The sequence below is a fragment of the Anabrus simplex genome, chromosome 5 (genome assembly GCF_040414725.1).
Source record: "Anabrus simplex isolate iqAnaSimp1 chromosome 5, ASM4041472v1, whole genome shotgun sequence".
NCBI lineage: Eukaryota > Metazoa > Arthropoda > Insecta > Orthoptera > Tettigoniidae > Anabrus > Anabrus simplex.
This window is the reverse complement of record NC_090269.1, coordinates 32,819,667-32,835,734: the sequence shown is the minus strand read 5'-3', so window position 1 is coordinate 32,835,734 and position 16,068 is coordinate 32,819,667. Positions and strand designations below refer to the sequence as shown.

The 16,068-nt window shown below is 40.6% G+C and overlaps 1 protein-coding gene across 1 annotated transcript in view; it reads right to left on the bottom strand.

The window, feature by feature from the left end:
- The window catches only part of L (zinc finger protein Lobe), a 190,495-nt gene that overhangs the window by 19,557 nt on the left and 154,870 nt on the right, over positions 1-16,068 (bottom strand). Inside the window, exons 4-5 of the mRNA XM_067147976.2 lie at positions 14,298-14,601; positions 2,647-2,839 (exon numbers count right to left, since the gene is read on the bottom strand). Coding sequence (XP_067004077.2) covers positions 2,647-2,839; positions 14,298-14,601 — 497 coding nt within the window. The remainder of the gene's footprint in view (positions 1-2,646; positions 2,840-14,297; positions 14,602-16,068) is intronic.

Here is a 16,068-nt window from a genome sequence, read left to right as displayed (position 1 = left end):
GTACATTGACATGAAATGAACCAAACTGGGCTTATGCTCAAGTAGAAATGTGGCACTTTTATTTAAACATGCTTTATATTCTGTATAGAAAGAGATACACATTGGAACTTGGTTATAAAGACATACCATAGACCTGATGAAATGTGTCATTATAACAGAGATTTATGCTACCAGTCGAGTGGTAAATGATATAGAACAACACTTCATTTTTTATTTCTTTTTTACTAGTTGCAACGTCGCATCGACGCAGACAGGTCTTACGGCGACGATGGTGTAGGAAAGGGCTAGGAGTGGGAAGGAAGCGGCCGTGGCTTTAATTAAGTTACAGCCCCAGCATTTGTTTGGTGTGAAAATGGGAAACCACGGAAAACAATCTTCAGGGCTGCCGATAGTGGAGTTCGAACCCAACAACCACACGGCCAACTCGCCCGATAAGACTTAATTAGACTTAATAAGACTTAAGCATGATACTAAAGTGCAAAACTGGAATATGTATAACATAAATTAAATAATGAATTTCGCAATTGTGGTGTAGTGGTTATTGTGGTTAGCTGCCACCCGTGAAGGTCCGGATTGGAATCCCGGCTCTGCCACGAAATTTGAAAAGTGGCACGAGGACTGGAACGGGGTCCACTCAGCTTCGGGATTTCAGCTGAGTAGAGGGGATTCGATTCCCTCCACAGCCATCCTCAAAGTGGTTTTCCGTGGTTTCCCAGTTCTCATCCAGGCAAATGCGGGAATGGTATGTAACTTAAGGCCATGGCCGCTTCAATCCCCGTTCCTTCTCTATCACTTCCAATCTTCCATTCCCCTACAAGGCATCTGATGCATAGCAGATGAGAACGTCTGGGGTCCTCCTACCAATTTGTAAACCCTGATCAAATGTCTCACGTTCCAGGGCAAAAACCAACCCTGGGGGGTAAAGGGATTAAATAATAAAATAAGTAGGTCTAGAGGTTTAGCTCGTACAGTTAAACTACAGTAGTAAAAGAAGGTGACCATCAGTATATATTATATTATTAAAATATGATATATATATATGCATACCCAAAACTGCACACACGAGGTTCTTCAGCGACACTGCACTCGAGTGTGTAGGTTTTTGTTACCTGTTCATGTCCAGGGCTGATTTAAAACAATATAGATTACTATATCTGTGAGATCTTAATACATTTGTCCAGTTACTCTTGAGAGCCATGCGAAGAAATCAGCATCAAACTCAAACGCACCGTGTTTTCCAGCCGATGTCAGCGTAGCGTATTTTCTATGGGGCGATCTTGTAAGCACGAAGTACGTGTTCAAATCCCCTGCTCTGGTGCATCTTATTTCATAGACTAGTGCTCTCCCGGGACCTCTGGACCAAAGGCCAGCACGATAACCATTTAGCCATGGGGCCGGACAACTTGGCATTGTATGGCAGAGGTTAACATACTTGGTGCGTCCTGGATTCTCTATCCTCATTAACGGAATCAGAGAAAGATTTACAAGTCATGCTGGAAAATTCTGAAAGAGTGGGCAAAGAGTTCGTAATGAAGGTCAGCACTGGCATGACTAAGGTGATGAGAATAGGAAAAGAGGAAACTGCTGTTAATATAACACTAGGTGGAAAGAAATTGCAACAAGTAAAGTCATTCAGATTTTTGGGGAATTTGTTAAAATGGAAGCTTTATAGAAGAAGTAAGGAGCAGACCATCTATGGGAAAACAAGCCTTCGGAAAGGTGAGACGGCCTTTGACGTCTAAGGCAATCCCTATTAATATAAGAAAGGTTCTCAAAGTGATTTGTATGGAGTGTGGTGTCATTTCTTTCTTAATCTGCTTACCCTCCAGGGTTGGTTTTTCCCTCTGACTCAGCGAGGGATCCCACCTCCACCGCCTCAAGGGCAATGTCCTGGAGCTTCAGACTCTGGGTCGGGGGATACAACTGGGGAGGATGACCAGTACCTCGCCCAGGCGGCCTCAGCTGCTATGCTAAACAGGGGCCTTGCGGGGGGATGGGAAGAGTGGAAGGGATAGACAAGATAGAGGTAAGGAAGCGGCCGTGGCCTTAAGTTAGGTACCATCCCGCCATTTGCCTGGAGGAGAAGTGGGAAACCACGGAAATCCACTTCAAGGATGGCTGAGGTTGGAATCGAACCCACCTCTACTCATTTGACCTCCCGAGGCTGAGTGGACCCCGTTCCAGCCCTCGTACCACTTTTCAAATTTCGTGGCAGAGCCGGGAATCGAACCCGGACCTCCGGGGGTGGCAGGTAATCACACTAAGTGTGGTGTCATACGGACCTGAAACATGAACGTTAAGAAAGAAAGATACAAAGTATTTGGGAAATTTTGAAATATGGCTGTCGAGAAGAATGGAAAAGTGAAATTATGAAGAGTAGAACAGACTGCTGATGAAAATGATAAGGAAGAGGAAAATATCCTGGGTGGGTCAAATACTACGCAGAAATTGTCTTCAACAGAGGATGATAGAGGGATAATAAAGAGAGGAAGAGCAAGATGAAGGTTTGGAATATTAACAGATGTCAAGCAAGGCAGAAGCTATGAACAAGTGAGAAAAGATGCTCAGGACAGAGAATCATAGAGGATGTCCAGGACAAATTCACAGAAGGAGATACAGTAAAAGAACCACACACTTATTACTTACCATGCATGGCCTGAACGTGCAGCTGGAGAGCCTCCATCGTAGTGAAGCTGTCCTTGGTGCAGTAAATACAGGCAAGCTTTGGTGTGGGGAAGGGGGACCGGACCAGAGGGGAATCTCCTAGCATGAGGCCCCCCAGTAGCCCTCTGGCAAGCGGGGACCCCCCGTCCGCACCGTGATGTGTCATCATATGACCCTAGAACACATGTCAACATTTTGTCAGACATTCTCTCTCACACTGCAATGATAATTCACAAATACAAGAGTTCCCCATGCAGATACAATAAATCAACAGGCCCGTTTAATACGCTTAAAGAATTAATGATCTCTGAGAAGAATGTCATTTTCTGTCAAATAACAATGTAGGGACGTGATAGCCCAGTGCTATTGTTCCCGACTTCTCGTCAGGAAGGTTACCGTTCGAATTCCAACTAATCCAAGGGGTGTTTTGAAAGGAAAGTCACGTCCCTCTGGTTCGAATTCCACGTAAAACTGGAGGTCACGTGGCTATGACCACGATATCGACAAATGTCTAAACCTACGTGATGATGATGATGATGATGATGATGATGATGATGATGCTTGTTGTTCAAAGCGGCCCCTAATGGTACGATATGAGACGACATGTAATGACAATTTAAGAGTCCAAAACTCATCCACTGATCAGAATTCAAAACGTGATGATCAACAGTGAATAGATGAAATGAACTTGAAATAACCAGCAGATCTAGCTCACAACACTGACATTTAAATAATTTCCAAAATTAAACCACTGACTAGAATTCAAAAAAGAGACGACGAACAATGATTATGAACTTAAAACAGTTAGTGAATTCGACCCGCAATGCCCCTCCTTCCCAGAAACTATCTTAACAAAATAGTATATACTGACAAAGGGGATGCTTCCAAAGCACAGTCCTCAATTGATGATGCTTGTTGTCTAACGGGGTCCAAAATCCAGGCCAACGGCACCTGCCTCTGTGGATCCGTGGTAGAGTGTCGGCCTCCGAATCCCAAGATAGCGGGTTCAAATCCGGCAGAGCTAGTCGGATTTTTGAAGGGCGGCAAAAAGTCCATTCGACACTCCATGTCGTACGATGTCGGCATGTAAAAGATCTCTGGTGATACATTTGGTATTTACCCGACAAAATTAATTAAATCTCAGCCATAGACGCCCAAGAGAGATCCGGTTTACTCTGTCTGCCATCTAGCGGACCTAGAGTAAAACGGAACGTCGAAATTGACGATCAGACAGCCAGATGGCGTCAAATTGAAATGTCTGCACACGGTAGCTGAGGCCATACGATTATTATTATTATTATTATTATTATTATTATTATTATTATTATTATTATTATTATTATTGCTAGGAAAGTACGAACCATGGTATTTTCATGTAGCGGTACTAATAATGAGTAACGTAGACTTACTGTGTCCCACGCAGGTAATGCAATACGCACAGGTAACGCAGACCTATGGCGTTTCTTACATTACGGCGCCACTCATAGGTAACGCAAACCCATGGTGTTCCTCGCATAGGTGTACTGATCACAGGGACTCGTACTATCCCGTGGTCCTTCTCACAATAGAACTAATCACAGGCAACGTAAGCCCGTGGTATTCCGCATATAGTGGTACTGTAAAACCCATACTGATTCACCCTCCGTTGCTAATAAGCACAAACTACTCGCAAGTAAACCCATGGTGTTCCTCGCGTGATGATACTAATTACAAATAGTTACATGGTTCTAAATCAATCATCACTTGGTCGCCCCTTTTAGTCGCCTCTTACGACAGGCAGAGGGTACCGAGGGTGTATTCTTCGTTTACGTCCCCCACCCACACAGAGAGTTCTGTGTTTGGTTCGCGAGAGCTGTTTTATTTCGCTCAAGTCCGCCGGCAAGCCGGTTTGGAATCCCCCCACCACCTGCGACGCGCCACGTGGGGGTATCACCTCTCCCCTTGCTACACCGGCGTAGTAGGTTCGTGGCATCTAAACCTGCAAGCTTGCTTCACCTTAATAATAATAATAATAATAATAATAATAATAATAATAATAATAATAATAATAATAATAAGATAAGCATTGTATTATTTCCATGACTACAGAAATATTCGATGACGAATTGAGAAGCATGGTATTGAGTGACGTAGTCACTGGTTTCTAAGCATAGCGGGCACGTATGAGCTCACACAGACTGACCAGTCGGATCTTTTCCTTCTTTGTAAACAAGAAAACCAACTGATCCTGGTTCACCGAAGTTGAGAAAAAGACCTTCTAGAAATACGGATCACGCATGAAGGCATCCAGGAATGTGTTCCACTCCAGAAGAAAGTTCGATCATATCTGATATTCCGAGAAAAGCCGAAGTTAAAGTAGGCAAGATGTGTACTGATGAAAAAAGTAGGCTTACAGAAAGCGAATATGGGAATAATGGGTAAGAATTAAAGCGCACGGATACAAACGGGTTGAATAGCATGGTTCAAAGCCGGCCGAAACGAAGCAGAGAAGAATAATTTATTAACGTCCCTTCAATTGCTATAGCGCTTCAAAGCCGCCACTTTGTGGATCTTTTACTCCGCACGAGTTCTTGAACAAACTAGAAGCCAAGGACACGGAAAACAAAATGAGCCAGTCTCAAATAACATTGCCCCCTGTCAGGATCGAACCCGCTATCTTGGAAACCGAAGTACAATGAAAGATTGCACGACTGTATTTTTTACACTTTTAAATGGATGTTGATATCGTGATCACAACCATGGGAGCTCTAATTTCAAAGTGGAATCCGAACTATAGCGACAAGCTTTTTTTTTTTTTTTTTTGCTTTACGTCGCACCGACACAGATAGCTCTTACGGTGACGAAGGGATAGGAAAAGCCTAGGAGTGGAAAGGAGGCGGCAGTCGCCTTAATTAAGGTACAGCATGGTGTGAAAATGGGAGACCACGGAAAACCATCTTCAGGGCTGCCGACAGCGAGGTTCGAACCTACTGTCTCTTGAATGCAAGCTCACAGCTGCGCGACCCTAATCGCACGGGCACTTACTCTGTAGGATATGTCTTATTACAAAACTCCCCCATGGATTGGCTAGAACTCGCAAAGTGCCCGCCTTGGTTGGAAACCAGTGGCAATGCCAATCAGCTACCATGGTCCTCAATACCTTATCGTATATTTTTGTAATCGGCATAAAAATAAGTATCAGCCGCCATTTTCTTCGAAATTAGTGGCACATCCTGAAATGTTTCCATGTGCAGCAGGACCATACATATAATCTAAGAGTCCGGCCTTGTAGTTCACCCTACACAACGGTTATGTTATGGGCCTTGGATAAACTTTAGAGGTACGGCCCATCAGAACCCTTATAATTTATGTTACTCTTGCTACATATCGGAAGAACGTGCTAGACGACACTTCATAATAACCAAATTAATTTGCATTCTAACCTATTAAGGAGCCTCCGTGGCTCAAGCGGCAGCGTACCGGCTTCTCACCGCTGGGTTCCGTCGTTCAAATCCCGGTCACTCCATGTGAGATTTGTGCTGGACAAAGCGGAGCCGGAACATGTTTTTCTCCGGGTACTCCGGTTTTCCCTGTCATCATTCATTCCAGTAACACTCTCCAATAGCTTTTCATTTCATCTGCCATTCATTAATCACTGTCACAGAGAAGTGCGACAGGCTTCGGCAGCCGGCACAGTTCCTATCCTCGACGCTAGATTCCATTCCATTCCATCCCTGACCCGGTCGAATGACTGGAAATAGGCTGTGGATTTTCTAACCTATTACTGCATAAAAATCCGGAGTATAAGCATTAACAATACAATGTGGCCATCTTTAGTTCATAAATATATCCGTACCATCTATGCCAGGCTTACAAAGACTTCTTCTCTATTATGAAACTGAAGAATGGACTCTCAAGAACAGAGTTGAAGCTAGACTGTGCTCGACACCTACGACTAGCTGTAGGTTATAGAACATTGAATGGATGGAATAAAATTAAGAAGTGTTAAAAGAACTAGAGATTAATGTGTTACTTGACCACATTCGCAAATGCTTGAACAAATGGTATGTATACGTCTAGTGAATAGGTACAACAAGGATCCGCATAGCGGCAGTGATCTACTGTCCAACTCTGATGAGATACCAAAGACAACCGAGGGAGGGGCTGCGCGGTTTGGGTGACGTAGCTGTCAGCCTACATACGAGAGATAGTGGCTTCGAACTCCACTGTCGGTAGCCCTGAAGATATGTCATTGTTTTCCATTTTTTCACCAGGCAAATGCTGGGGATGTACCTTAATTAAGGCCACGGTCACTTCGTTCCTACTCCTATCTCATCGGCGCCATACGATCCATCTGTGTCAGTGGGAGGTAAAGCAAACTGTAAAAAACAACAACAAAAAAACAAAAAAAAACCGAATATGCTGTATGAAGAGACGACATGAAAATTATGGAAGTAGACCGTAACAAATATTCAGGCTAATACTTGTTAGGGTGATGATAATAATAAAACTATAAACACTAATAATATAATGAACATATAAAATATGAGTTTTGTCTGTACATTGCTCAGAATTTAAAAATAATTCTATTTCTCTATCGGTCGTGTCCACAGTAACAAAGAAATACAATTTGTCATTTTCTGTCATGCCTGTCTGTATGGGCATCACGAGAAAATTGCTAAAAAGCAAAGTCAACTCCGTACAGGCCATGAAGACCCTTGGAGGGGTGGAAGTGGAAATCTCGTTTCTTAAATTTCTGACGGGGATTCGAACACACGCCCTTCCGGGCGAACCGAGCACGCCTTTACCGCCTAGGCCAGGCAGCCCCTCGAGAAAATGGCTGAGGATAATTTAGTGAAAATCGGTATGTAATTTCAGGCACTACAATCTAGGCTATAAATAATTTTAGCCACCCTGAGTGAGATGGTAGTTTAAGGGAAGGCCTAAAATGTAATTCTCAAATATATACGTTATTTGTGGTCGTCGATAAATACTCCATAACTAAAGTTATATAGGAGTAAATTTCCGATCATTTATGTCATACAGTTTTACTATACCAGCTATGATAACAGAAGTCATGAATTTCGTTGTTTAGTCCATATCAGCGCCGAGAATTGCTAAAATGGAAATATTCTTCAGTCGTGTTAACTGGTGATGGTTTTTGTCATGATTGTCTTAAAGTGTAAAACCAGTGATAATCTGTCCATATCTACAAGGACAATTGTGAAGATAATTATAAAAGATGAGGAAAAATAGTGTAAAGTTACGATCGCTTGAAGGATAAGAAAAGAGGGAGTCGTGAAGAAGGAAGGAGTCCCTTTGCACTAACATTGGTATTTGCTTTACGTCCCACTTTACAGTTTTCGGATACGACGAGGTGCCGGAATTTAATCGCTCAGGAGTTCTTTTACGTGCCAGTAAATCTACAGCACCTTCAAATACCACCGGACTGAACCAGGATCGAACCTGCCAAGTCGGGGTCAGAAGGCCAACGCTCAACCGTCTGAGCCACTCAGCTCGAGCCCCTTTACATTAAATGTCCTAATATGATAGAGTCGGAAGAAAACTAAATGTGAAGACCTACAATATCAAAACCTCATAAAACTGATCAACAATAACTTTCCATTGACCGTTGTTGTGATGTGATGCGTCTCTCTTGCTGCCACGCACGTCCGGTAGATGGAATTATTGCTGCGTCCCCAGTAACATCATACCTGAATATTGGTGGAAAGTAGCTGAAGAGCTAGATAATTTTGCATATGCTGTATGTTTGTCTCGTCAGCGACGGGTACTACAGCTAGTCATCAAGTACAACTCTATGGTGTGGAAGGGCACTTGACATAAAGGTTCAACTTAACATAGAGAATTTCCTGTTTGAATTTGCACACGCAATTCTCAACACCATTTTGTTCACACGCTTGCATGAATAACATCTCATACTGCGCACAAGCTCTCAGCGCTAGGTAGGGGGTCATACAGTTCTTTGCCTGTCCCACGCAGAAGGAAACCTACCTTTACTTTATTGAAACGCCTGAGAATTGCATTGCATTGTATTGTATTCACGTCTTGCCTGTTGATCATTTACAACCTTAACAATAAGCACTTTCAGAGGGTTCGGGTAATTCAGAATTCAGTGAAGTCTCTCTTAAAAGACTATTAGTAAATACCATCGTAGTCGAAGTGTACATTAATTTTTTGAGAAATAGAACTGTTATATTTAAGATATTTCCGTAATTTGAGACTGTTACTGAGAATAACGGTTATGAAAGATATTCTGTTTCCTTTACTGAGTCGTTGGTTTCACAGGGAAAGTGTTAATCATAGAGATGGGTCGAAGGATTGTTAACTTTTTTGGTAACGAAAATCAAGAACGTATTTTAAAGGATTATTGAAATAGAAAAGCGTATCTCATGTTGATGAAATACCATAGCTCATTTCAATTCCATTGAGAATGATGCTTGTAAGCCTTCTCCCAAGGTTGTTTACATGATAAATGTATTATCTGCGCACTTTTTAGCGATAGATTTACATCCTAGTGCTGAATCGGTCGACCTCGGCAATCTTCGATATTCATACTGGCAACCTTTGAAACACTTTACGTCGCACTGACACAGATAGGTCTTATGGCGACGATGGGATAGGAAAGGCCTAGGAGTTGGAAGGAAGCGGCCGTGGCCTTAATTATGGTACAGCCCCAGCATTTGCCTGGTGTGAAAATGGGAAACCACGGAAAACCATCTTCAAGGCTGCCGACAGTGGGACTCGAACCCACTATCTCCCGATTACTGGATACTGGCCGCACTTAAGCGACTGCAGCTATCGAGCTCGGTCACAAACTTTGAATCGCTTATGCATCGCTGTGCGACATCTGGCGTACACTTTACGTACTAGTACTGTTGGTATTTACACAGCAAACCCAAACTATAGAATTCACTCTAGGAATAAGATTCGCATCGAGAAATGTTATATAATGTTATATAATGTGTGTGTGACACAGTTGTTGGCTTAAGATAACAAAGGTTTAAAAAATTCATATCGATCTATCATATTATCGATTCAATTCAGATTTCATTTCCATTCAGTTGGCAGTACTAACGGAACCGTGAGAGCTTCCTCCTTACTCCTCGAACCCGTGCACAGATAATAACGTACTGTATTTCATTCGACACTTTCCTTGCACACATTACTTTATAACAAACAGTCTCTGATTGGTAGAACTCCGCTTCGGAGTAACGTAAACATGGATAGTTAGAGAGATCATGAATCAAGGAACACGAAACTGAACTTTGTTGAATTGCTTTTCCACCTGATTGCAGTACCGCGTACTACCTGCACGGTTGCTACGGTTACGCAAATTTGCTTTCTTATATTTGCACAAATTTTCGGATCACCCTCAGTCATTAGACATATTTATGTAAAATGATGTATCTGCATTCCCAGCTCAAGTAATCAAGTAATCAAAATGCTGACAACAGATAAATATCGCATATATCACAGCAAATCATAAAATTCGTATTATCTTCATTATTCTAGGTGGCTTAGTGGACTCTTCGCTGCTTCAAATAACATTATATTTTATGCTTTATTACAACATAACCCCATGTACACACCTCGTATATCTTTCATAGCAAGACATTAACAATAAAACAAGAAAGCGTTAGTGCATGGATCAATAAATAAATTCAGCATAGTACTGGCCGAGTGCATCACTCTCGGTAAATATGAGGCGTTAAAAACCGTGGTAAAACTCTTACCGTGGTATTGTCACTAACCTTTTGCACCATTGCTGATCCTTGTTTTCTAAACCATGGTTTCTTGACATTCGTTTATCTCACTATTATTCCCCTCAGAAATAATTCAAAGCAATATTCAGAAGGCATTGATGAGTTCGACAGTCACTTGTCTTCAATTTATCCAGAAGGCAGTGATATTTTCGACAGTCATGTGACTCTGATTTATCCAGTTCCCAGTTGTTTACATTTTGTCTGGAATCGTCAGCTGTCTTTTTATTCTAGGGCGAATATTATTTCAAATATTTTACATCTGTACAAAAAATAATTTTTCTCCTTTTATCACATCTTCTATTACCCACCTTCATTTCTAAGATCAATTAGTTTTATTCCGTTAGGTTAGGTTAGGTTATCAGTATCCGCCGATATGGAAAAGTTAGGGCGAACGAGAGCGCAAAATTTTAGTGCGTTTGAAGCTGAAGTGCTCACTGGCAGATTATTTCTTGGCAAAACAGTATTATTTCTACTAATAGGGAACTCTGGACGGTTACGTATTAATTGTAAAAAGGACGCAACAGTCTCTTTCTCTTTGTTAATCATCCTCAACATACTATAGATGAAAGATATGTGGTGCCAAATCCATTGTAACGATAAGATCACGGCACTTTAGGTGCACGCGGTGTGTGGTTATATCGCTCATTCACGGCCGGTAAACTTTTTAAATAGGATCATGACCCTTTTGATGCACGTAATATACAACTTACTCATGAAGTTATGTAGAGTACATAGGCCTTAAAGCCACGATTAACTGCTTAGCCGGTAAACTTTTAACCGCGGTAGAACGCCAAAAATTTCTAAAACCAGACTTGATGTAACAGAAATTCAAGTTAACCATTGTAAGCTATCTATTTTACCATGGTTAAGTCGTAACCGAGATTGGCGCACCAGCACCTAGGAAATAAAATATTGTATGTAACAGCCACTAAAGTGATACGATTAAATTATTCATTTCTCAATCCTATCCTTACCTGTGGTTCGAGCGTAAGCATCTCACTCGTAACATAAAAGATCGCTTTCCGTGTCTGCGCCGAAAATAAATTTGTATTTATTAGACATGACATGGGCTTTTAGGCACGTGCCGTGTCAAGAACACAAGGTGAAACTCTTAACGTTTCGCAGAGAACTTTACTCCGTGTCTTCAGATGAAAATCTCGACCGTTCACGAGGAAGACTTCTACAATGATGAGGGTTTGAATTTAAGAGTGCTTTACCGTTGGAGCTGTACTGGTACGCTCATTCGTCACTAGGTGGCTCGCTGTATGCTGGCACAGCGCTCCAAGCGGGAGCTGACAACATTAAGCTCCAATTACGACGTTCATCAAACCGTGTGTGCGTGAGAGGTATCAGAGAGGACATCAGACGAATCAGGGACGAATGTGGTAGAAGAAATAACAGAAATTAGTAAAATAAAATAAAATAAAATAAAATAAAATAAAATAAAATAAAAAAATTAAAAAATAAAATAATATGCAACGAAAGACATCAGGATAGAATAGAACAGAGCTGTAAAATGGAAAGAAGGTATGTATAAAGTATATTACTTACTAGCTAAAACCCGTCAAGGCATGACGATCAATAGGGTAAATATTTATTGAAGGATTTCCATATTTTACAATTTTCTTAACGTCAGTCATAAAGCTTATGTTTGTTGTGATTTAGTCGAAGTCTCACAAACACAAAGTCTACTAGTCTTCTATCTTTTTTTTGCTAGTTGTTTTACGTCGCACCGACACAGACACAGACGGCGACGATGGAACAGGAAAGGGCTAGGAGTGGGAAGGAAGCGGCCGTGGCCTTAATTAAGGTACAGCCCCAGCATTTTCCTGGTGTGAAAATGGGAAACCACGGAAAACCATTTTCAGGGCTGCCGACAGTGGGGTTCGAACCTACTATCTCCCGAATACTGGATACTGGCAGTCTTCTATCTAAAATGGACTTTGTACTGACGGAAAAAGTACACGACCAGAGGCTGAACATAACAAGTTGTCTTTGGCGGCATAATCTTTAGAGTGTTTTTTGTCTCGAACTAAATCATGCAGAAATCCTTCCATCTTTATGACCACCTCATGAGCCTAATATGGCGCTGCAGGCGAAAAGTTTGAATTGACACGGGAAAGACTATCACCATGAGACTCAACGCCCTCGGATTGGTGCAGTTTCATTTGTTTTCGAGTATTCATACCCGGAGGCATCCCTCATTAGATCTGCTTGGTAAAATACCACGAAATATTTTTTTAAAAAATGACCTTTACTACAGAATGGACAAATGCCGCATTCTAATCAGAATTTCAGAAATTCTACTGGAGATATTCTGAACTTTTTTTGCTTTAGTGAAGCACAGTACCTTCTTTCCACCATAATATTTCCAGAAGTGACAATGTTTGGAGACTGAAATAATACTATTATTACTAGTCATGTAAATATTGAAAGTACAATTTTATAATATAATCATCGCTTATAAGGTATTCTCAAAAATTTTGCTGAACAGAGTAGAAACATCGCTTGACAAGCAATTAGGTGAATATCAGGGTGGATTTCGAAAAGGTGTATCTTGTTCAGAACAAATATTTAATTTAAAATAAATAATTCATACAAGAACATAGCAGTGACATTTGTGGATGTTAAAAAGGCCTTCAGTTCTGTTGATAGAGAAACCTTATATAAAACAATGTGAAAATTTGGAGTGAAATCTAAATTAGCAAACCTAATACGGGAAACACTCACAGACAATGTTTCAAAAGTAACATTTATGGGCGAAATATCAAAACTTATCAAGATAAACACAGGTAATGGCAAGGTGATGGATGATCGCCAATTCTGTTCAACTGTATCCCAGAGAAAATTGTAAGAATTTGGAATGAAAAGTTAAAAGAACCTAATATTTCGCCAATAACTTTGGGGAGAAAAAAAGGTGTTGAAATTAATTGCCTGGCATTTTCAGACATTTTTTCTATACTTTCAGACAGCCTGACAGATGCAACAACACAGAAGAAATAGCCAATAAAACAAGTTTGAGAATCTCTGTAGGAAATACCAAATTTATAACAAACATTAAAAAAAACGTTCCAAATTTTTGGACAAGACATATTGGTCGAGTAGAGAAAGTAAAGCAATTCAAATACCTGGAAGAAATAATTGAAGAAAATGGTTTAGAAAATCTGATAAAGAAGAAAGGACCACACAAGATGGAAAGAGCGTATGGTATCACTAAGAATTTTTAAAACAAGAAATGCTTATCTAAAATTCTTAAAATAAGGCACTACAATACAGTAGCGAAACCAGAATGTGTTCAAGCAAGCGAATGTCTAGTTTTGAACTATAGTTTAGATAAACTGGAAGTATTAGAAAGAAGAATAATGAGAAAAATCTTAGGCCCAATGAGAACAACAGATAAATAGAAAATAAGTAATAAGGAAATATACAAGAACATAGAAAATTTAACAGAAACAATAAGAAAAACGAGATTGCTATTTTCTGGACCTATCTATAGAATGAATGATAACAGACTGACAAACGAGATATTCAAGTACCTTTGGGAGGAAAAGTCAACGACCCAAGCTAGATACAAGAAGTCAAGGAAGAGTTAGAAAGAAAGAAATAAAACAAGAGGAAACAATAGAAAGGGAGATTTTTAAAACGAAAATTTTAAGAATGGTAGGATTCCATGGAAGAATGAAAAGGAATCCCAGTCCAAAGTGGTCTGAAGAGATAAGAAGAAAGAAGACTGGAAAGAACGGAAGAGGAAACAAAAAGGAAGGATGAATTGAAATTGACATGTGGTCCGTAGCAGGCCACACCACAAATAAATAAATAATAATAATAATAATAATAAGAAGAAGAATAAGAATAAGAAGAATGGGTTACCTGCAGCTCGTCTGGTTTGCGGAAGGAGTCTCCACATTGCAGACAGCGGAAGGACGCCGGACTGGGGGTGTTGTTGCTACTCGCTCGGCTACTGTTACTGTTATGTCCATTCTGCTGCTGCTGTTGATGATGCTGTTGATGTTGCTGTTGTTGCTGTTGTTGTTGTTGTTGTTGTTGTTGGTCCTTCTTGTGATTCTGCATGTGCGACGTTAACGCGGCCGCCGTATTGTATCCTCGGTTGCAGACCGTACACTGGAAAGGCTTCTGGTTGTCATGTGTCTTCATGTGAATCTTCAGGTGGTCGCTGCAATGAACAACAAACATTTCAAGAAACTCAGAATATACAATTTTCAATTGACGATATCTTATGTAGAGGGAAGAGACTGTGTAAAAATAAGTAACCTTGTAATAATAATAATAATAATAATAATAATAATAATAATAATAATAATAATAATAATAATAATAATAATAATCTAGTGGCTGGGCGGTTTGAATCACGTAGCTATCAGCTTGAATTCGGGAGATAGTGGGTTCGAACCTTCCGCTTTTTTAATAACGTTCGTATTTACATTCTCCATGAGGCGTTACATAAAAACATATGAATATGCAGAAATTAAATATATACAAAAAATCATTACAAGTGCAAACTGAAAGATAAGACAGCAATACCAAACTACAATATGTTGTTTGAAAGAGAAGGACTTGTGGTTCTTAAACATACATCATTATAGCACAAAGCAAATGGGTGATTTAAAAAAAGTGTAGAATTATTCCTCTGTCATAACCTACTCGTATATAAGTTTGCATCTAAAAAACTATTAGAATTAATACACGAGAACTTCAGGCTGTTCACATAATATTTGAACTGAAAAAATAACTTTTCCCTTTTCAAACTAAGAGCATCTTCGTTATCATATAATAATAATAATAATAATAATCGTATGGCCTCAGCTACCGTTTGCAGACATTTCGATTTGACGCCATCTGGCTGTCTGCTCGTCAATTTCGACGTTCCGTTTTACTCTATGTCCGCTAGATGGCAGACAGAGTAAACCGGATCTCTCTTGGGCGTCTATGGCTGAGATTTAATTAATTTTGTCGGGTAAATACCAAATGTATCAGCAGAGATGTTTTACGTGCCGACATCGTACGACATGGAGTGTCGAATGGACTTTTTTCCGCCCTTCAAAAATCCGACTACCTCTGCGGGTTTGAACCTGCTATCTTGGGATCCGGAGGCCTACACTCTACCACAGACCCACAGAGGCAGCTATCATATAGATATTTTGCTATTTGCTTTACGTCGCACCGACACATATAGGTCTTATGGTGACGATGGGATAGGAAATGCCTAGTAGTGGAAAGGAAGCGGCCGTGGCTTTAATTAAGGTACAGCCCCAGCATTTGCTTGGCGCGAAAATGGGAAAACACGGAAAACCATCTTCAGGGGTGCCGGCAGTGAGGTTCGAACCCACTATCTCCCGGATTCAAGCTCACAGCTGTGCAATCTTAACCGCACGGCCAACTCACCCGGTAATCATTTTAAAATATATTCAGACTTATACTAAACACAAAATACTCTTCATAGTAACATGTAATTTAATAGATGTTACACACAACACGTAATAGGAAGCCACTTCAGAATTTGAAAAGATGTTTTCCAAAAGCTTAAGGCACTTCTGTCTGACCATCTACCAGTGTTCTTTCTTGAGGTGATCCAGAAACCCAGTTAATCCCACACTTGTCGGCCGAGTGTACGCCTTGATAT